This window comes from Castor canadensis, chromosome 9, assembly GCF_047511655.1.
Source record: "Castor canadensis chromosome 9, mCasCan1.hap1v2, whole genome shotgun sequence".
Lineage (NCBI taxonomy): Eukaryota > Metazoa > Chordata > Mammalia > Rodentia > Castoridae > Castor > Castor canadensis.
Window position 1 is genome coordinate 25,691,422 of NC_133394.1, and position 20,366 is coordinate 25,711,787.

Sequence of the window (20,366 nt, forward strand, 5' to 3'; positions counted from 1 at the left end):
CATTACCTTGAAGTTCACTTTCTCTACCCCTCTTGAAGAGAGGGCTTTTTTCCCCCTCTCCTTGCTGGAATCTGGCTGCTCCTCTTGGAATCTCCTAACCTTCCCTTCCACTTAGATTTTGGCAGCGAAGACAAGTGAATCTCTGCTGGCCATCGGGGCGGGGGGGGGGGGCTTTTTGTTTGGGGGAGGGGCGGGGAGGGGGCACATCCGGCGCGAGGGGGGTGTTGGAAGTTGCGGCGGAGCTGGGACCCGAGACCCGCGGCCCCCGCGAAGCGGTGGGGATGGTCTGAGCTCCAGCCTCTCCCCCTGCCCGAGAGCAGCCGAGGTTGGATACATATTTCAAAAACCAAACTGCAAACAACTCTGGCGATGCCAAAATTTCTCTCCAAGTGATAAGGCTTTGCGAAGGAGGTTTTCCTCTTTCTCTCATTCCCTCTGCCTTCCTCAGCGACGAGAAAAGGCTTTGCTCTGGCTACAGGAATTTAGGAAAAAAAGAGGAAAGCTGCGCTAAACTCTATCGAGACCTCAAACTCTTTGGACAGGTTTTAAAAATATTTATTGGAAGGAAGTCCATCCTCAAAGAGAATCGGAATAGGAGGAGATGGAAGTTTTCTCCTTGCTCTTGGCTTTGTGCGTCTGGTGGTCTCGAACCTGGGACGCGGCGAATGCGGATTCGATCATTCACATCGGTAAGAAAGGGTTGGTGCTGCTCGTGGATACTTTTACCATTTCCGTCCTCCGACGTTTCCCCTTTGCTTCCCCCTCTCCGCCCTCTGGGTGGCTTTTGGAGGTGGCTCCAGTTCATTGCCCCTTCTCGCTACCCAACCCTTGCACTTGTTCAGTTTTCTGGAAGGATGTGGATGCTGGAACCTTGACTTGTACTGCTGTTTCGTGGTGCATCGTGGGCTGGATGCGTGGGGGTCTCCAATTGACCCCCGTGTGCATGTGTGCTGGGGAGTGTGGGGGATTCTAAGTATGTGGGGAAAGGAAGTTTAATTGACTCAACCTTCCTTATTTTTCCCGGATGTGCATTCGCACCATTAGAAAAAAAAATTATCTTTGGGGGTTCACAGGAGGTGTCACCTGTAAGGCTGAAAGAAGTGGGGTGGGGGTGGGGGTAAGCTCCCTTCGGATGGAACAGGTGGTTTTGCAACGTGAGCTGGCCGAGTCCGCCGCAGCGCAGCGTACAGCGATGGTGAGGGGTGCCTGACGCACCCCCAGCTTCCCTCTCCTCTTGCCTTTGCGGTCCTCGAGCGGAGTCTCCTAGACGGTGGCGGGAGGGAGGGGTTGGCGGAGGTGGAGCGGAGGGCTGGCAGCCCACGCCTGGCCGCCACACGCTGGCTCCCCGGCCTTGGGCGTTGGGGAAACGCTGGAAGCTAGTGCGCGCAGGCCGTTCTCCTGGGCCACCTCGCAGATGCCCGCCTCGCGGTGCTAGGCAGTCAACTCCGAGTGGCAGCTCAAGGCGAGGAATGAAGGCGCATAGGCGATGGCCGGGCAGCTGGACAGGGAATCATGGCCCGGCAGCTCCTTGAGGCGATGCTCTTGGCCCCACCTATTGGCAACCAGACGGGCCAGGACCAGCAGCGGCGGGCGGGCGGGCGGGCGGGCGGGGGCCGCGCGTCATTATCATGCACAGCGCTCGCAGCTTCAGGCTCCAACTCTTCTCACTTGCTAATCCGTGAGAGCCAAGTGGAGACCAGCTCTTGCAGCCTCTTCTGTGTTAATGCGAGGATTTCCTTTTCGGAAACTCGTCTTTTCCTGTAACCAAGGTTCCTTTGCTGGGCTGTAGTGAGGTCCCTGTTAGGGAATTTTGGTGGCACAGAACTGTTATCAGTCCCCACGGATTCGTGTTCTGCAAATCAAGGAGACAGATGGGTCACAGCTTCCCCTCTTTCTGTCTCCCATCCCTCTTCGCGGAACACACACACACACACACACACGATACACGCCTGTAGTGGAACCTGCTGCAGGTGGTGGTTGTGCCCTCCCACTCCTGGAGCTGCTCTCTAATGTGTGTGCCCACAGTGGACAGACCCTCAGATCCTGGGGGCTCCCTCTCTTGGTCTCAGAGGCTATCTTTGTAAACATGTCTGCCATTCTCTATCATTTGTATCAGTGGAACTGTATATGTCTCAGTGTGAGGGGTAATGAGGTCAGGATTCAGAAAGCCTTGCACTTGTGATTAAGTAAATTAAGCTTCCGATAGCTTTCCTGCTGGATCCCGTTTTGCCTGGGGGTTAACACTACCCTTGGCTTCAGAACTTTGCAGAGAAAAATTATGATCTCATCGAGGAGTTCAGTAATGTTCTGATAAGAGTTGAGAAATGAACTGTGTTTCTCTTGGAGAAATGACAGGTAGTTAGGTCTAGTTGGAATGATTGGAGCGAGAATTATACCTTTACATTCATTTTATGATTAGGGGCTTCTGACTTCTACTTCTCATCCCTCAGGATGGAAAGCTTGTAGATAAATGCTTATTTTATTGCTTATTCTGTGGTCTACATGATAAATACATTATTTACAAACACTGTAGGACAGCTCTTGCTGTCCCTTACTATATGAATACTATTTTGCAATGCAGTCTGGGCATTTGTTTCAAAATAGAAGAAAAACTGTTGCATATTTCTCCTTGGCATACTGTTGTCTGTCAGTGTGAAATGCCTTACTTATTTATAGTAAGAATTTTAAAAGACTGTACAGATTACATATTTCTTTAAAACTCTAGTAGTATGCATTAGTTGTGTATCCTACTAAAATAGTTCTTTCTTAGACAACTAATTTGGCTCAGATGCAATTAGTATAGTAGACAAGAAAATTATCTTCTTTTATAGACTACCTAATATTGCACTGAAGCTAACAAATTATTTCAAAAGCTTTATATATTTTCAAATATATCGAAAATGGTTAATCAGAGGCTAAACATCTTCTCTATTCTCTTTGCTCATTCTCAGCAAAAGTATGATGATTGAAAACTCAGTAGTAAATTGTGTAGTAAAACACTATAGTAAGTTGCAAGGCAGCTGTTAACATGCATTATATTGGCTTACTTACTTAGTTGGTTGAATAGGAAAAAGAATTTTCTTTAGGAGGTGATTGCTTTCATTTAAATAATGTGAGAAATATAATTATGGGAAAATGTGTTAGTTCAGGACTAAAAGTATGAAAGTGATGAAACCATAAGGGAAAGAAACATTTCAACTCTAGAGATACAAGGAGATAGGCAGAAATGAAAGGTTTTCCCAGCCTCATGTGATGTGTTCAAGGTGCAAAAGTAGCTGCAAACTGGAAAGATAAAAGGACACTACTATAATAGGTTCTTTAAATACTGAACCCTTTTAGTACTGAACCAGGTTATCTGTATGAAAATTCTCACCTTTCTTCTCCTTTTCTCTTTGTTTTCATACAGTAGCTTAATAAAACCAATTATATATTTTGAATTCTAATATGCTTTATTCAACATTACTATAATGATGAGATGCATTATAGTGCCTAAATCACAGTGATTGAAATGAAAATATTTCATCAAAAATGCAGACTATTATAATTGTTTTGAATTTCTGATGAATCATACTTTAGAGCTATTTAATAGTTCCATATACTCATTTGTCTAATCCATATGCACACACATACAAATACACATATACAGGGTTTCAAAATGAATCTCCTCTATTGTCATCTTCTTTGCCCTGATAAAAGAAAGGTCTTTTGACATATAAAAACCATGCAATTTTGAATTATGCTTTTACTTTGAGCTTGTGCATTGATGAGTAATTTCATCAGACCCACATTACTTGATTGCTTAGAAGTTTCCTAATGATTTGCATGCTGTAGGAAGAACCAAAAAGTCGTGAGTGGAATGGCAATGATACGGTGTTTTATGAGGCTATTCAGAAGTCGCTCTGATTTATGTAGCTAGAAAGCTCACAAGTCTTTGGGATTAGCCACGCTGACTGCTATTTTCTTCATACATCAGTCGTCCCATACTCCTTACTCCCTAAACACAACAGGAGTTTAGAGTACTGCTTTAATTAAGCAGGGATTAGGTGGCATTTCCAGTCAACTGCACAGTTTGTGTTTTGCTTCATATCTAATATGGAGGATCTCATGTTTTAACAGTTTAATATATGCTCATTTCTCTATCTGGTTCCTGTGCTCACAGAACTATTAGCTATCCTCAGTTATATTTCTCTACCAGGGAACATTCAACTACTGTACTTATTTGTATGTTACACAAATCACTAGCTGTTTTTGCTGTTATAGTAAAAAAAAAAAACCTTATGACTACAGGGAGTAGAAAGAAGCATTTATCCATGTTTTCTCATAAGCAGATGATACTTTATCCTTTGAGATGGGTATCATCAACCCTGATATTATGAGAAGCCTATGACAATTCACTGAATATTTGAGCGGACTAAGACAATTCACAAAGTATTTCATCTTGAGAATGTTCAAACTAAAGTACAAAATTGAGTGAGTAAAATGTGTCAACTCATTAAAAACAGTAATAGATGGCAAATTTAAACTGTCATGTTTCCTTATCTTTGAATTGAGGGCAAGTTTATCACATGTAGAATGTGAAAAAGGTTTCCAAAATGAGTACTGCTTCTTCTACCCAAATATTTCCTTTTCATTTCTTAACAGGATTTACCTTGGTTAACCAGTGCAAACCCTGATAACTCCAGGAGTCATTAGAGACTATTAACATTATATATATAATATATATCAATGAGTTCTCATCCTTCTGTTATCCTTACAGTTGCTGCTCGCTCCCTAAGCTCTGGATAACTAGTATCAACTTCTAGAAAGTATCAGGACACATACTTTACTACTACTATTTACTCTTGTATCATTAATGTAGCTCTGTGAAGTACAGTTCAGGGGTATATTAAGTTAGATAATGTTATTAATTAAGGATATAAACTATGATGTGACATAAACATTAAGGACCTTTGCTCTCTACTGCACTTGAAATATATATCCACAAAGTATCTCCTATAAATTTTAATTTAAATGTGAATAAACGTTTAAATAATTTAAATTTTTGATTTATCCAAAATTGGATACCAGTTGAAATTGTTATGAGCAATTGAAGATGAATTTCATTCAGCTAAGATCTCTAAGGCTCATTTTATCATATTATAAATTTACCTTCATGGGATATAATAATCTTAACATCCTACATTTTAATAGAGAATGTTTTTCTTCCTTACCTGCTTATATTACTTTATTTTTAAAAGTGAGACATTCACACTTCTATTGGATCATCATTATATTTCACATTATAAACAACATATCAGTAGCAACACTTACACACTAGTACTATATACGCAATGTTTATTAGAAAATACATTTATGGCCTATAACGATATCTTTGCCATTAGGTGTCACTGCATTCTGAGCAGTTCCTTTGTAGTTCTTCTGTAAAAATCACATGAAATACTTCTTAAATTCTCAAAAAAAATGCCATTTGATGAGGTTTGTGATTTTAAAAGATATAGGTGGCTTTTATTTTTGAATCATGAAAGTAAATATAATCTCTGTCTATATTTCTTATGTGAATTTTATTCTAAGATATAGCAACAACTGATGTCCTCTAAGTGTATTAGATTCTAGACACAGAGATGTAATTTTTTCCACAAATTGAAAATGTGTGTGTGTGTGTGTACTGGGATGTGAACTCAGTGTCTTGCACTTGTGAGGTAAGCACTCTACAACTTGAGCCATGCCCTCAGCCATTTTTGCTTTATTTGTTTTGGGGATAGAATCTCCCTTTCGGCCTGGGCAGGCCTGGATCATGATACTTCTATTTGTGCTTCCCAAATAGCTGGGATGACTGGCACATGCCACCACATCCAGCTATTGGTTGGAATAGGATCTTGAGAACTTTTTGCCCTGCTGGCCTGGAACTGCAGTCCTTATCTGGAGCTCAGTCTTCCTCATAGCTAGGATATCAGATGTGAACCAATGTGCTCAGCTATTGGTGGACATGGGGTATTGCAAATGTTTTGCTTTTTTCCAGGGCTTACCTTGAACTGCTATCCTCCCAATTTCTGTGAGTAGCTAGAATTACAGTTGTGAGCCACTGCACCCTGCCTACATAATATATTCTTAAACTAATACTTATTCTAAGTAACTGAATATTAGACAATAAAAGTTATGTGAAAACATACATGATCATTCACAGAACCCAGAAGTTTAAATTATATTTAGATGGTTTGCATTTTTGTCCGTGTTTTTTTTTTTTTCCAAATGATCAAGTTAGGTGTGTTTCAGTCAGTTTGGAGGATGAGTAATCTTATGTTCTAAGCAGCACCCTCTACTCTAGCCTGTGGAATCTACAAACTGGAAGCACATAAGAAATATTAGCCTAAGCTTGATAGTACTAAGAAAAAAAAGTTGAGTGTAAAGAAATAACCATTAGAAGTTCTCCATTTGTTTGATTCCTGCCCCAGGCCTTCATGCTTTTACCCTACTATTTTTCACCAAGTTCTCACCAATGTGAAGCAGAGGCTGGGTAGACTCACTGAAAACTTCCTAAGTGAATGGGTGGAAGCTTAGAGGTGAACAACAGAAGTTAAACACCTAAAAGACTCCCTCTGTGTGACAAAAACTCTTAAATCACCCCATAGTCGGGTCCCTTTATTAACATATTTTACTCATAAAAATCAAGTAATTTTTATTAAAATAGCTAGCAATTTTGATAATTTTTTCATACTAAAATAATTCAAAGTATTGCTGTACAAGTAAATAAGCCTACTTTAATGTTCTGTATATCTGATTTTTCCTAAGTTGTCTGAAATAAGGTATTTACTTCATTATGAAAATCATTATAATTTCACAAGTTAATATTCCTGAAGGCTCGGGGTAGTATTAGTATTACTATTCACGTGCGGCATGGTATTTCAATCAGCACATGTTTACCTGGAATCCACTCTTTTTGCAGTACTGCTTTTAGATCCTAGAATTAAAATGATGGACAAGCAAGCTGTGTGTTTGTGTTTCAGGACATTATTGGACTGGAGAATGGCTCAGGTTTTAGAGTACCTGCCTAGCAAAAGCAATGCCCTGAGTTCAAACCTCAGTACCTCTCACTGGGTACCCCCTCAAAATTTTTATTTTCTCATGAAGGACCACAGGGTAAGTAAAAAAATACATGATATAATGTAAGGTTTGATAAAGAAAAACAAGGGACTGATGGGTGATGAAGCTTGCTATTTTGGATAGGGTAAGACCTCTCTGGAGAAATGATCTTTGGAAAAGACACTTGCTATGAAGAAAGATCATGAAGCATGTGGATTTCTGATGAAGAATTTTAGGTAGAGGGAATTTCAAGTGCAATGGACATAAGACACTAAGTAGTCAGCCTAATTTGTTAAAGGGAAATTTTGATAATCAAATTGAGTATGGTTTACTGAGCAAAACAAGAAGTGGAAAGAAATACATTCTGACAGACACCTATTGCAGCTCCTGTAGGGACAGACAGGGTATGGTGCGGTTTTTAGATTATTTAGTTAGATATAGTTTGAGATCAAGTGCATGATATGAAGTAGTTTATATTGTAGAAAAGATAGCCTTGTCTGCTTTGGTGGACTGGATGGAGTGGAAATATAGTCTTCAGTAGTGAATTGAAGTGTTAGCAAAGACACAAGTGTTGTTGTCAGACTATATGTAATGTGAAGTTAGAAGAAACAAAATTTTCTTATGGACTGGTCAGGTAAAAAAATTCCAAGGGAAATAAAGAGGCTTCCAGGGTATTTTGTTACTGTTAACTAAAACTGGGAACATGGGGAAAGTTTTAGGTGGAAATCAAAATTGCTTTCAATGACTTTTATATTTCTATTGGATATTAAGTTGACTTTTGATTATATGAGTCTCTAATTTCAGGGTGAATTTGGGATTTGCCTTCTCCCTTTGCAATTTCTTATTGTATCTATGTCTGGTTAAACAATGAGAAGGGAAGAAATGGGGGGCATAAAAAAGTTTCAAAGTATGGGCATTCCAAACTAGAGAGTCAAGGAAAGGAAAGGGATCCAGGAAAAGAAAGAGATTCATGGCCTGTGAGATAGAAGGCAAACTAGAAATGTGTGATGTTAAGGAAGAAAAGCAAGGGAAAAATTTAGAGAAAGAGGAAAGAAATTTCCTGTGTAGTTATCTTAAACAAGCAAAAAATGTCATTTCTTTTTCCTTTCTTTTGCAAAATTGGAGAACAGGAAGGCTGAACATGTCCTACCTGGGACGGTTGGTACCAATGGAAGGGAGGAGGAGTGAGGAAAGGGTGTAAGATGATGAATTTGGTGCAACATGTGTACATCAGAATGTAAACTGAAAAAACATACCTGCTGAAACTATTTCAGGAATAGGGCGAGGGGGAATAAGGGAGAATGATGGAGGGAGTGAATTCAAGTATGATATATTTGATATATCACATCTTTTTAAATGCCACAATGATCCCCTACCCAGCCCAACAATAAAAAAATGTATATATGAAAATTGAGAGTTCACTACTGGATTTGGAAATATTGAAGACAAGCATAACAGTGACAAAAATCTGGTTTAGTTATCTGAAGGTAGCAAAATAATGATTGAAGACTGTGTAAAGATTTAAAAGATATGAGGAAGTCTATGAGTCTTACCATGGGGAGAAAAAGAGAGTGGTGATGGTAAGCATAAAATAGAGGGCAGCATTCCTTTTGGAAGGTGGGAGTTTGGATTTACATGGTATTTTTTCACAAAGTGATTTATTTTCATAAGTGATCTATCATTATGAGGAATCATGAGAGATTTATCTGGGAATTTAAAAACATAAGATCCTCTTTTTTTTTCAAACTTACTTGTTTGAAAAAAAAGCGAAGTGAATAGCAAGGAAGTATTTTTTTAATTGTAATCTTGGATCAAGTTACTCTTGGCCAAAGTCACTGTAAATACCTTGATACAGAAGCTTACATGTGCTCTCTAAAACATACTTTTAATTATTATGTACTTTTACTTCATTTAGTTTCCTAGATTACCACACAAATTTAATAGAAATTTCCTATCTGAAAATGAGTGGTTACCATATTAAGGTATATTGATATATCATTACAAATATAATAAGTATTCAAGTTTTTTGGTAGCATACTAATTTTAAGAGTGTACAATATTCTTATCTGATAAATAGTATTAAAATATTATGCAACATTTATTATAATAAATACATTTCAATTGATTATAGGTTTCCTCTAAGGAAATGGATCTTATTTCTTTCATTGATCTACTAATATAACCTAAGTTGTATATATTACATTGGTTTGCACCTCAAGCTATAGTTGTATTAAAATTAAGAATGTTAGGAGGAGATGAATTTTTCTGTATCCCTTGTCATTTCCAGTGCTATTTCCTCTATACATGTATTTTTACATCATGGAAATACTATTATGTGAATGTTGCATGGTTGTTTTTGTTTGGCTACATCTGTTAATTGCTGTGTAAACATAAAATCATGAACAGTAAGAAGATCAGAGTTTTGTGGTTTGGGATCATCCATGACTGGCCAAAAAAAAAAGACAACTGTGTTGTCTGGAGTTGAGAAACATAATTATTGAAATATAGGCCATCAGAAAATATTTTCAACTTTCTGGTCCATATCATCTTGAGATGGTGAGATGCAGTCATTTAAAGGAATTGCTAAACAGATTTATGTCCAAACCTAGTTACAATGAGCACATAAAATAGTTGAAGTGCTTAATATACCTAATCACAACAGCATTAAAATGCTGTGCCCCATTGACTGACATATTATCTTAAAACCCAAGGACCAGGTAATATTGTAGAAACCAAAGTGAGACAAGAGAGCGTGTCCTATTGTCCTGTTGCATATAGTTTTAGGTGAATGAAAACCTTGAAGACTGATACTTTTTCTGATAATCTTGACAGTCTGACAACATACATAATTGTGTTAGCAGTGTAGTGGCAATTTCTGTCTTGCTATCCGAGTCCAGGTCTCCTTTGCTGGTTCTGTGAATGGCAATAACAAGATAATACTGTATTTTCTATTTAGTTGTACCAGAAAGTCTCATCATAGATGAAGGTAGACATGGCCTGTGTAAGAACCATTGTGTTGTTTCTTAACATTGCTTTTAATTTTAAATCCCTCATTTGTAGGGCAGTGCCTCATACACAGTCTTGAGTGCAATTGCTCTTTTGATTCTTGGTGGTGTAGTCACAGTGAGTTTTGGACATTTTATGTACTCCATTATTTTCAAGCTGAGAAATCATGACCTTTATCCTCATATTACATCTGTAGTGCATGTATTTCTAGGCTTACATAAAAATAGTAACAAGTGATGTTTTGGGGGTTTTAGCAAATGTTTATTTTGACCTATAATGTCTAAATATTTAGACCTATAATGTCTAACTCAAGCATTCAAATAAAATATGCTTCTTATCCTTGTGAACATACAGGTTTACCTAACTTTTGAGAAAATATTTTAATATTATGAAACTGAAGGTAGAGCAATGTGGGGCTCCCAGTAGGATGACTGTGGTCTACTGTGGCACTGATGTTTGTGGTACTTCAATAAATGTCATGTTTATTGTAGCTGAAAGGTGCCAGAAAACAATCATGCATCCCTTACAGATATTCTTCATTTATAAGAGAAATTTCTTCACTCTGTTATCACCTTAGTATATCTGTAGGCTCTGAAACAAATATAATTATGCCAAAGTCAGAGTAAAATGTCTGCCATTTGCTGTTTCTCCTCTTTTATTCCACATAGATGTCAGCAGTTGTGCTACAAAGTCAACTAACAGAGAAGGAGGATTTAGCATCTAGTTATTCTGTAATAAACTTATGAGATCATTTCTAAATTTAATGCCATACAAGAGGTATTTCAATGGATATGGATTCTCGGTTATAGACATATTGAGTTACATTTCCTTTCCTCCCTCATTCTTGAAGTTTATAGTACATAAAACTTTCATGTTACTAGTCTGTGCTTTCTTGTAATTCTAGCAAACAAAGAGGGGAAATTAATCCACAGCAAAAATGAAACAATGCATCTTTACAAGAGGATCAGTATTATTAGGAAGAAATATTACACTAGACTTTAATTATGTAACTAATTGAAAATAGGATAAGCATTAACAACTGACAGGAACAGATGATTCAAAGCAAACTGTCCAATACTTATATTTTTCTCCAAAAAGTTTCTTTTTTGGTTGATAAACAGTTAATAAATAACAAATCTGCTTTGATTCTTTCTTTTTCATGTTTCCTGTCTACCCTTCAGTGGCAATGTTAATGAGCAGTGAAATGGCCAAAAGCAAGGGAAAAAGAGCAAAGGGTTTTAGATAATCTATAAACTGGAAAATCAGCCCCTGAATGCTCATATGCACAGGCTTGCTGAGAAGAAACAGTTTTATTTTCTCAAAATATTGCCTGGATTCTGAAGATAGAATTTTCTTTTGGCTGCTGAGCTATAAGATGAGTGAAGCTTCCAGGCCACCAAAGAGGAACACACTGAATGACAAAGACTAGGAACAGAGTAAGAAATCTTATTGAGAAAAGAGTCATCTTCTGGGCTAATTCTGCTGACAGCCAGGGCTCCAGTGAGTAGTTCAGCAACCTGTGCCATGACTGTGGTGGTATTTTTAAAAGGAAAAAATATAGATTTTAGCTACATTTCTTAAAATCTTTAGGTAATTATGTAGAAATGATGTGGCATTAACATTCTCTCAGTATACGTTATACACTGAGCATCTACATGTATATTCCCAGTTGGCCTCCAGCTGATATTCTATTCTAAACCATTTCAATTTTCTTTCTTAGAAGGAACTATGAAGCATCTGGCTATGATAAATTCAAGAATTTGGTGAAAGATGAATTAGGGGAAGAGAGGATAAAATGAAAGCAGAGTGATCAAGGAGAGGTACATGGCTTCAACATTATTGATGGTGTTTTAGATATTGAGGCTGGGTGGTTGATTCAGGATTGCTTATTTAATTGTTATCATTTTTGGGGTAAGTAATAGTATATCTATAGTTGCCTCTGCTCACAGAGAAACCTACTAGTTCAGTGCAGTTTCATCTTGGTTAGGGAATGATTTTGCCTTTAGACCCATCTACCACCTAGAGTGGTTCATTCTCCAGCCTTCTTTGGAGGGGAAGGAAATGTTTCCAGTTCGTCAGAATCCTTAAGTGGCAAATTCAAGAATAATTTAGAAATCTGTGTTCAAGTATGGTGATAATCTGTGATAGATTCAACAGCAAGTTTTTCTCTTTGTTATTTTGTACTATGTCTGAACCTTTGTTTCCCTTTTGCTGTGGCTAGTGGGCTTAGGTGCTCAAGTGTGAGAGAAAAGAGGAATATACAGAGAACAACCATGTAGATGCTATGAGAGACAATTTGGAATATTTCATAATGCATATTTAAACATATAATGTATAATATGTATTTTGGAGATGAGTTCTTATTATAAAACCAAGCCTGGCCTTTAATTTGGAATCTTCCTGTGTCAGTAGCTATGATTATGGGTACATGGCACTGTACCTGGCTTAGTGAATAAAAATTTTTATTGCTGTTATACTTATATTATTGTTTTCTAGCTTATCCTTTATTAAAATATATGTATAATTATTTTATTAATTATTAGAGATATATATGCCTAATAAGTGATTTTCCTTGATTTTATATAGATGTCATTCTTGGTTTATTATAATCAGTAATGAGCCTAATCTTACTTAATTGATATTTTAGCATCAGTGTTCTTCATTCCAAAGATAAACTGAGTTGTTACATACTTCAACAGTGAGCAGAGAAAGAGTTTTATGGTGTTGCCCTACATTGACTTTATAAGTAGAATATTCATTTAATTCCATACAAATCATAAGGAATTGAGGGGGGGAGAATTTCCACAAAACAATGATAAGAGGCAGAGAAGAGGGTTTTTAGGATCTTCTATCAATCAGGACTTTGGTCTCAGGATTAGCAGGATGGATGGCTGGGCCAGCTTGTAGGTCTATGAGACTGAGGAGTAAGTGGATTCTAATCCTTGGGAAATGTGTTTTTTCTTTTTCTTTATTGGCGCTGCTCAGTTTGCATATCTTATGCTTCTTTGCCTAGACAAAAGCAAAGGGGAAATAATACTGGCATGAAAGAGGGAGTCCCATGTTGGAAAAGTCATAGATAATATTTATTGCTGTTTGAATTTTGAGGACTAGCACAGTAACTGGAAGATTACCGACAGCTATAAAATATTTCAAATTGATTATTATAAGCCCATGTTTGATTTCAAAGTCTTAGGTTATCAATTTTAGCTGAGAACAATAAAATAGTTAGCACTTTGGATGAACTACTTTGAGGATGAACAGTCACTGTGTCTAAATATGCTTATTGAACTCTAAAATATGTTGTTAATGTAAGAGTTGAAATACTGGAATCCTGCTTCTGTGTTTCTGTTTTTCAAGTATCCACTGATTAAATTTTAGTGATTAGACAGCTATGCCCATTTTGCTTTCAGTTTTTACTAAGTTATAGTTACCACCACCCCTCAAAAAACATGATAACCAATTAAGATACTTTTATTTTGTATGAAAAAATGTGGCAAGAAGAATAAGTCATCTTGTTTTAAAAACTAGCTTTCCTGGAAAAGAAAGTTTGTTCACCACTGACATGGAAGCATATGTGGAGAAGACACTACCTGATCCAAGCCATACATTTGTAAAACAGTCTGACTAAGCACATAAGTAGCAAGTAATACTATTTAAAAAATGTAAAGTTGTAATGGGAGATATGATAAGAGAAGAGGTTAGACGTTTGAAACATTCTTATGGGACTTAGTGGGAAATCTCTGGATTATTTAAGCAAGAGATATTTGGTTTTATGTTTTAAGATCTTTATAGTAGCAGTGTGATTCATGAGACCAGCAAAAAGAGCATGTAGTACTCCAGAAGTATGCTGATGAAGGCGCCTGTGCCAAGCAGCCATAAATAGGAATGGGCAGGAGAATAGGCTGAATGCAGAGGTTAGGGAGATTATATCCATTGTGTCCACCCTTCTGGAGGAGTAAGGGTAAAGGAAGAAACTCCAGCATCCTTCTCCAGTGCATGTGTGAGTGACCAAGTGGATGCTGATACATTTATCAACTAATAAAACAGAGAAAGAAGATCCATTTGGGGAGAAGAGAAATGGAGTTCAGAAACCAGCTTCACAATAATCCCTTTTCCTGTCTTATCAGGAGAGAGACTGAGGTTTGAAGTCAGGGCTTCATGCTTGCAAAGCATGCTCTTTCCCTCTTGAGACTTCCTGGCCATTTTTGTTCTGGTTATTTTGGAGATGGATTCTTGAGAACTATTTGTGTGAGCTGGCCTTTATCCATGATCTTCCTGATGTTAGCCTGTGAAGTAGCTAAGATTATAGCTGTGAGCCACTGGTGCCTGGTAGGAAACTGTTTTGTTAAACGATCTTAACTTTTTATTCAGATCCTATCTAATAGTGTCAGTTCCCATTTCAAATGTAAACAATTTAAAACATTTTTGAGCTATGCATATTTAGAAAATACCAATTTATAATGCGAGAGTTTTATGATTTTTAGTTTCTACATGAATATATTTATTACTTTGGAGTTATAGAGTATGTCTATATTTCTGTTTCTTAATATGTACCCAGTTTCTTTAAAAGCAAAGTCTGGTAGTAATATTAAGTGTTTATTTGATTTTCATTTCCAATCAAAAGAGTTTTAAAATAGAATTCTATTTGATGGAATCTTAGACTATTAAAGACATGATAAAAAGATAACCATTTTCATTTCTTGTGTATAATCATTTCATATTGGAAGCAGAGTTCCCTTACATAACGAAAGAATTAAATGAAAAAATAAAGTATTTTCATAGAATTTTGTATACTTTACTTACATGCTATATTAAAACATAACTAGCTACAGAAAAGGAAACATTGGCTCCAAGGATGGGAGAACAAGCTTGAAATGCAACAATTTCTATTAAGTATTATGCTACAGGGATCTTGCTAGGATATAAAAACCTATTTTCTTCTGAAGACTCTACCGTCATAGTTACATATCTGTATTATCTGACAAGAACAGACATTTGTAAATACTTTTTTAGAATCAGAAGAATGTGAAAACAGATGTAGTGTATCTCTCTGTGTGCATAAACTCATTTTTCTGTGGAGGACTGAAAAGTGGGTGAGCTAAGTCAGTCTACTCTCCGCCTCTTTGCATCTTTGTGTAGTGTCTAGCTTATCAGACTATTTTAAAAAATAGTCAAACATTTCATACAGTGAAGACAGTTTAGGTCTGAAATTATTGGAGTTTAATTTTAGCACCTAACTCTTTTTTTGTTCTTGATCCATTGTAGGAAAGCCAAGAATATAAAATTGAGTGCTTTAGTGTGGCAGAAAACTCTCAACACACTTAGTCTTGCTCCCAAGTTTACTATTTGATTTCAGAATAGATGAAAGGATAAGAAATCTAAAATAAGTAGATGTTAACTTGAATGAAGTGATTCAGTCAAAAACTGTGTTCACTGGTAATTTTTAGAGCTCTAAGATAATATTTTTGTTTCTTAAACAGTGTTACATGGAGTAGCACAAAGAAGCATTGGATTTAGTGTCATGTTATATGTTCAAATCTCCCTTTGGTAATTTTGTCACTTTCTAGTGGTGAAATCCTTATATAACTAATGATTTCCAAAGTCTCAATTTTACCTGTGCCTATATACTCCTCCCCACCTTATCAGTTATAAGGATAAACTGTAATAAAATTTAAAATATGGATTTTTGTACTATGATGTATTCCTAAAGTACAGATACTATAGGAGATTAAATTTGCAATTTAAAATCTCATTACAACATTATTTTTTCCCTAGAAAGTGCATGTAATGCCTAAGATCCCAAAACATTACTTCAGCAGTACAATGATTGCTGTTCTGAAACATGCAAAGTCAAAGTTGGAATTCTTTATTGTAATGTATTTGGATGTAAGGTTAACTATTCCTTCAAAGATAATATTTCACTCTAAATTTGTATGAAATACATAACTAAAATGTTATTGGTTGGCACTGATTGTGAAAATTAATTGTGCCTTATTGCCACATCCATTAGTTAACTTTGATCTGAAATAGGATGATCTCATAATTTATCATTTGAACTAGGACTGTTTTAGAGTGCAAGAGGCAGTATTAAGATTTATCCTGGAGTGAAAGAGACAAACTGGAACTGACTGGATGCAAATGGAGAGAAAACAATACCTTAACTACAATATCCTACCCACAAGCATGTGATGGGTTTAAGGTTTAGCCTAGACTCAAAGATGCCCTTGGTATATTCTTTTCAATAGCCAATGACTTTCTGTTAGCTAAAGGCTGTTCCTTCTTATCTAAGTCTTTTATGCTGATTTTAACAATGGAGTTAACATTTTGTCTATGTCTTATTTTATTTTTAATTACTTAGCAGTCTTGCTTTCCCTTTTTCTTCACAAACAACAGAAAAGAGAAAAATAGCTTCAAACAAACATATTTAATTGATTTTTCAAAACTCAGAAAGTAGTGCCTATAATTTCTTGCTTTCTTCCTGCCCATCTCGTCTCTCTGTCTGCTATTGGACTGCAGCTCTTAGCCAAGCTGATTGGATATTAGCAATTGCATCAGTTGGCATCTAACCTCAGATGCTGTATCTTGGAACTAATGGACATGTATTCTCATACAGAGTGAACTGTTTTAAGGAAATGAAAAGGTAGTAAGCAAAGACTTTAAATTGTTTTAGTTTAAGTCCTAGGAGGAGAATTCATTAGGCAACCACGGTTTTGAGCAACTTTTATTTTGTCATAGGAGATAAGTATAAAATATTGTTTTGTGATTTTAAATTAATTTTATGGCTACTGTTACCTAATTTATTCAACCCCTATGAACTTCTCTTTTTCAATTTGATGTAAAAGTCATTAGATTGTTAGATTAACTTCCGTTCTTTCCTCTGGTTTCACCTCAAGAGATGATCTTGCGGTAACTTGCAGTGGCCTGTTGCCCTGCACTCTTATTCTTCCCTTGCTGGCCTAATACCTAAAAACCTTACTCTTTTTCTTTACTTCTGGCATCAGGTTCCTTACGATGTTTTTGTTTTCCATGCATTCTAAGCATGAAATTATATTTGAGATCATCTTTCTTACTCTGTGTCCAAAGAAGATAAAATCTTCTTTAACAAATCTTAGAGATTTGTTGTTAATTCATAAAAATAATCATGGAGCTGTCTTGTATTTATGTTCAATTGCCATTTTTTATAATTTTTGGGACTTGGGAATAATTTTTTTAAACTTTCAATCTTAGTGTTTTCATATGTAAAATGTATATACAGTCAACTACAATGAAGGGAAAAATGAAAAGCACATGGAATGAATAAACCTAAAAAGAATGAAATAGTGACTAGCACAGAGTGGGTTTTCTGTTAATATGAGTTTTCCTTCTTCATTTCTTGACTTTCCCCCAAACTTCATAAATGTGATAAATTTTACTTAAATGATTCTACATTGTATTTCTGACTGTTTTGTGCATATTTGCCAAATTTCTTGAGGCTAGAGTTAATTGATTTTTGTAATTATGTCAAGTGAAGAGGAAAACTGCCTCTGAATATATGGCTTATTTATTTTCTCATTTTCAACTCAAACAAAGAGATTTGCTGTTTGTTTAACATGACAGAAGTCACCTAGAACAACTCTATGGATTCCTTTTTATTAATTTTCTTTTTTGGCTTCATAACTTTCATAAAGTAAAGGTTCCTTTCATTACATACAAGCCCATAATCAGTGTGGTGCATGGACCATTTTAAGACATAATTCTTTTAAGTCTTTCAAAACCATCTGACATTATATTTTTTCTACCTTTAGAGTACAGTCTCTTCAGTTCATATATTTTTTATTTTAATGTCCATTCTGCAATAATTAATTAGTTAATTTATCTTATATTTTATTTTAAAATTGTCACCCACATTCTTGTCACTACTGCTTTTTAAACGTCCTATTATATACTATACTGAAATGTTTATTTTTCTTCTCTTGAGAATGTTTAAGAAAATACTGAAAGGAACAAGTAAGTATTTCATTTAAAAAATGAGAAAGAGAAATAATTTTGGTAGGCATTTAATTTCCTTGGCAGTTTTGTATACAGTAATGATTTACAAATTGTTCTGTTTTTTCATTTAAACTAGACCTGTCTTCCAGAATTAAGCTATTAATGTGGTTTTAATCAACAATGTTTACTCCACAGGTTTATATCTGATTAAAGGTCAGTAAATTGTTGGACCATTCAAAGGCAAATCAGTATAATTTCTATAGGACCCTTAATGTAAAGGCCACAATTCAGTTTTAGTTTAAAGGTATAGGAATGCAAAAGTTCTTTTACCACATTGTATAGTTAGAATTTCTATTGAAAAATAGATCACAGCTAAAGTGCTTTTACAGTATACAAAGGAATTATTGAATTAGTTTGTCCACTGTGAGCACCACAATCATAAATACAAAAAATAGATGCTGCCCCTTTAGATCTATTTTCTTTGTATGAAAATATCCAATGGGATTGTGTAGAAAGATAACAAAAGGATGTAATGAAAATGAACAGATCTATTCTCCTTAATGAGAATGACATACAACTTGTTATTCTTCTTAATGAGGATGATATACAACTTGTTATTCACAGTCTTCTATTAAAAAACAATAAAGTAACATTAAGCACTCACAGCATGGCAATCATTATTACAAGCACTTTCTAGGCATTATCTCATAAAATTAAAACAGTAGCAGTAATAATGCTGTTGTGATAATCATTCCCACTTTGCAGATGAGATAAAGTTTAGCAATGTTACATAATTTGCCCAACTTCACTGAGGCACAGAAGATAAATAATTGGGCTGGATTCCTTTAGTAATTCTTCCCTTGTAAACTGTGCTTAAAGAATAGTTTTCATTGGGTTTGTGTCTTTTCCATGTATCACATGTCCTTATTTCCCAAAATAGTCACCTTGCCAACATGAAGCCAGGTCTGTTTGTAAGAGCCCTCTTTGAATTTCTGATCATTGCTGTCCAGGGCAACCCATGTGTTTACCACCACATTGACACTCTATAAATAATACTGAAGTCTTGTACGTGTTTATCCATCGACTTGAATGAAGAAAATTAAGTGAAATATTTCTAGTGAGTTGCCATTTAAAAAAATCAATCCCAGTTTTGTGGTTTTACAAATGGCTATTGTGGCCTTTTCTGTGTTATCCATTGTCAGTGATTAAGATGAAATAGTTAACAGGCTCAGGGTCTACCTTTTAGAATATCTACTCACTTATCTCTAATTGTTTATAAGTGCATTGTACAAGTACCTGAGTCTAGCATTAAGCCATATTTCACATTATTCCCAGAGAATTAAATATTTATGCTTAGCAGTGTTATTCCCTATAATTCTAGAGTTTTCTGTGCCCTCTCAATCTCTAGTCCTCATTGAAAAATCTTCACTAAAATCCCCATTTTAAAATGGATTAACCTGGTTTGTGTACATATATTCTATGCATTATCTTCCTTTCCTACTCAAAGATGGAAGTGGTTAGTTAGCCATAATCCTTGGCCTGATATTATGGAACTTTGCCAGATCTTTACATTAGGCTAGACTGTGATTCCAAACTAAAAACAGACCAAAAAGAAATTATGATTAAAATAATATGCCACATTATTTACAAGAACTCATTTTATATTTGAAGGCATGATGCACGGTGTTTAGGTAAGGGCTATCAGGAAAGAAAAAAAGATAAAAGAAAAGTTACTTCTACCAGTATCTTTTCGGTGTGTTTATATATAGCAAATGTGTAAAGTGATATGTGCTTATCCACTGTAAGGAACTGTTAGGAACTGTATAAAGAAAGAGACAGAAATGTCAAATAAAAACAAAAACAAATAATACACAAATTAGAGATGCAGAATGACCTTTAGGATGCTTAACAGCTGCGTGTGGTCCAGCTCTCTGCTGGAACCAAATCAACATTGCATCTTGGGCCATGTTAAATGTTCTCCTCTGCAGGAGCACCGTGATGAGGAAGGAGCTGAAGAGGGAGGAGGGACAGATAAGGTCAGTTCAGCTGACAGATTTGTGACTTTATTATTCATGTAGGGAGATGTAGTGAAAGAAACAGAATGGTTGAAAGTAAACATTCTGAAGAAATCACAACACAATCTTCTATTATTCATTAGGAAAACAACAATAATTTGTTTCTGTTCTATGTGATTATAATCTTACTATAAGTATGCTAACCTTTCCTAGCTTTTCAAGTTATCATGCAAAGATACTGGTACCTCACTAGAAAACTGAATGGAATATTAAGTTTGCTTGAACATTAAACGTGTT

General features: G+C 35.9%; 1 protein-coding gene across 2 annotated transcripts in view; it reads left to right on the forward strand.

The window, feature by feature from the left end:
- Nucleotides 1–206: 206 nt before the first annotated feature.
- Grid2 (glutamate ionotropic receptor delta type subunit 2) overlaps nt 207–20,366 on the forward strand; it is a 1,442,266-nt gene continuing 1,422,106 nt past the window's right edge. For both annotated transcript variants that reach the window (XM_074041373.1, XM_074041371.1), the window contains exon 1: nt 207–689. In XM_074041373.1, the coding sequence (XP_073897474.1) occupies nt 602–689 (88 nt within the window). In that variant the 5' untranslated portion in view covers nt 207–601. The remainder of the gene's footprint in view (nt 690–20,366) is intronic.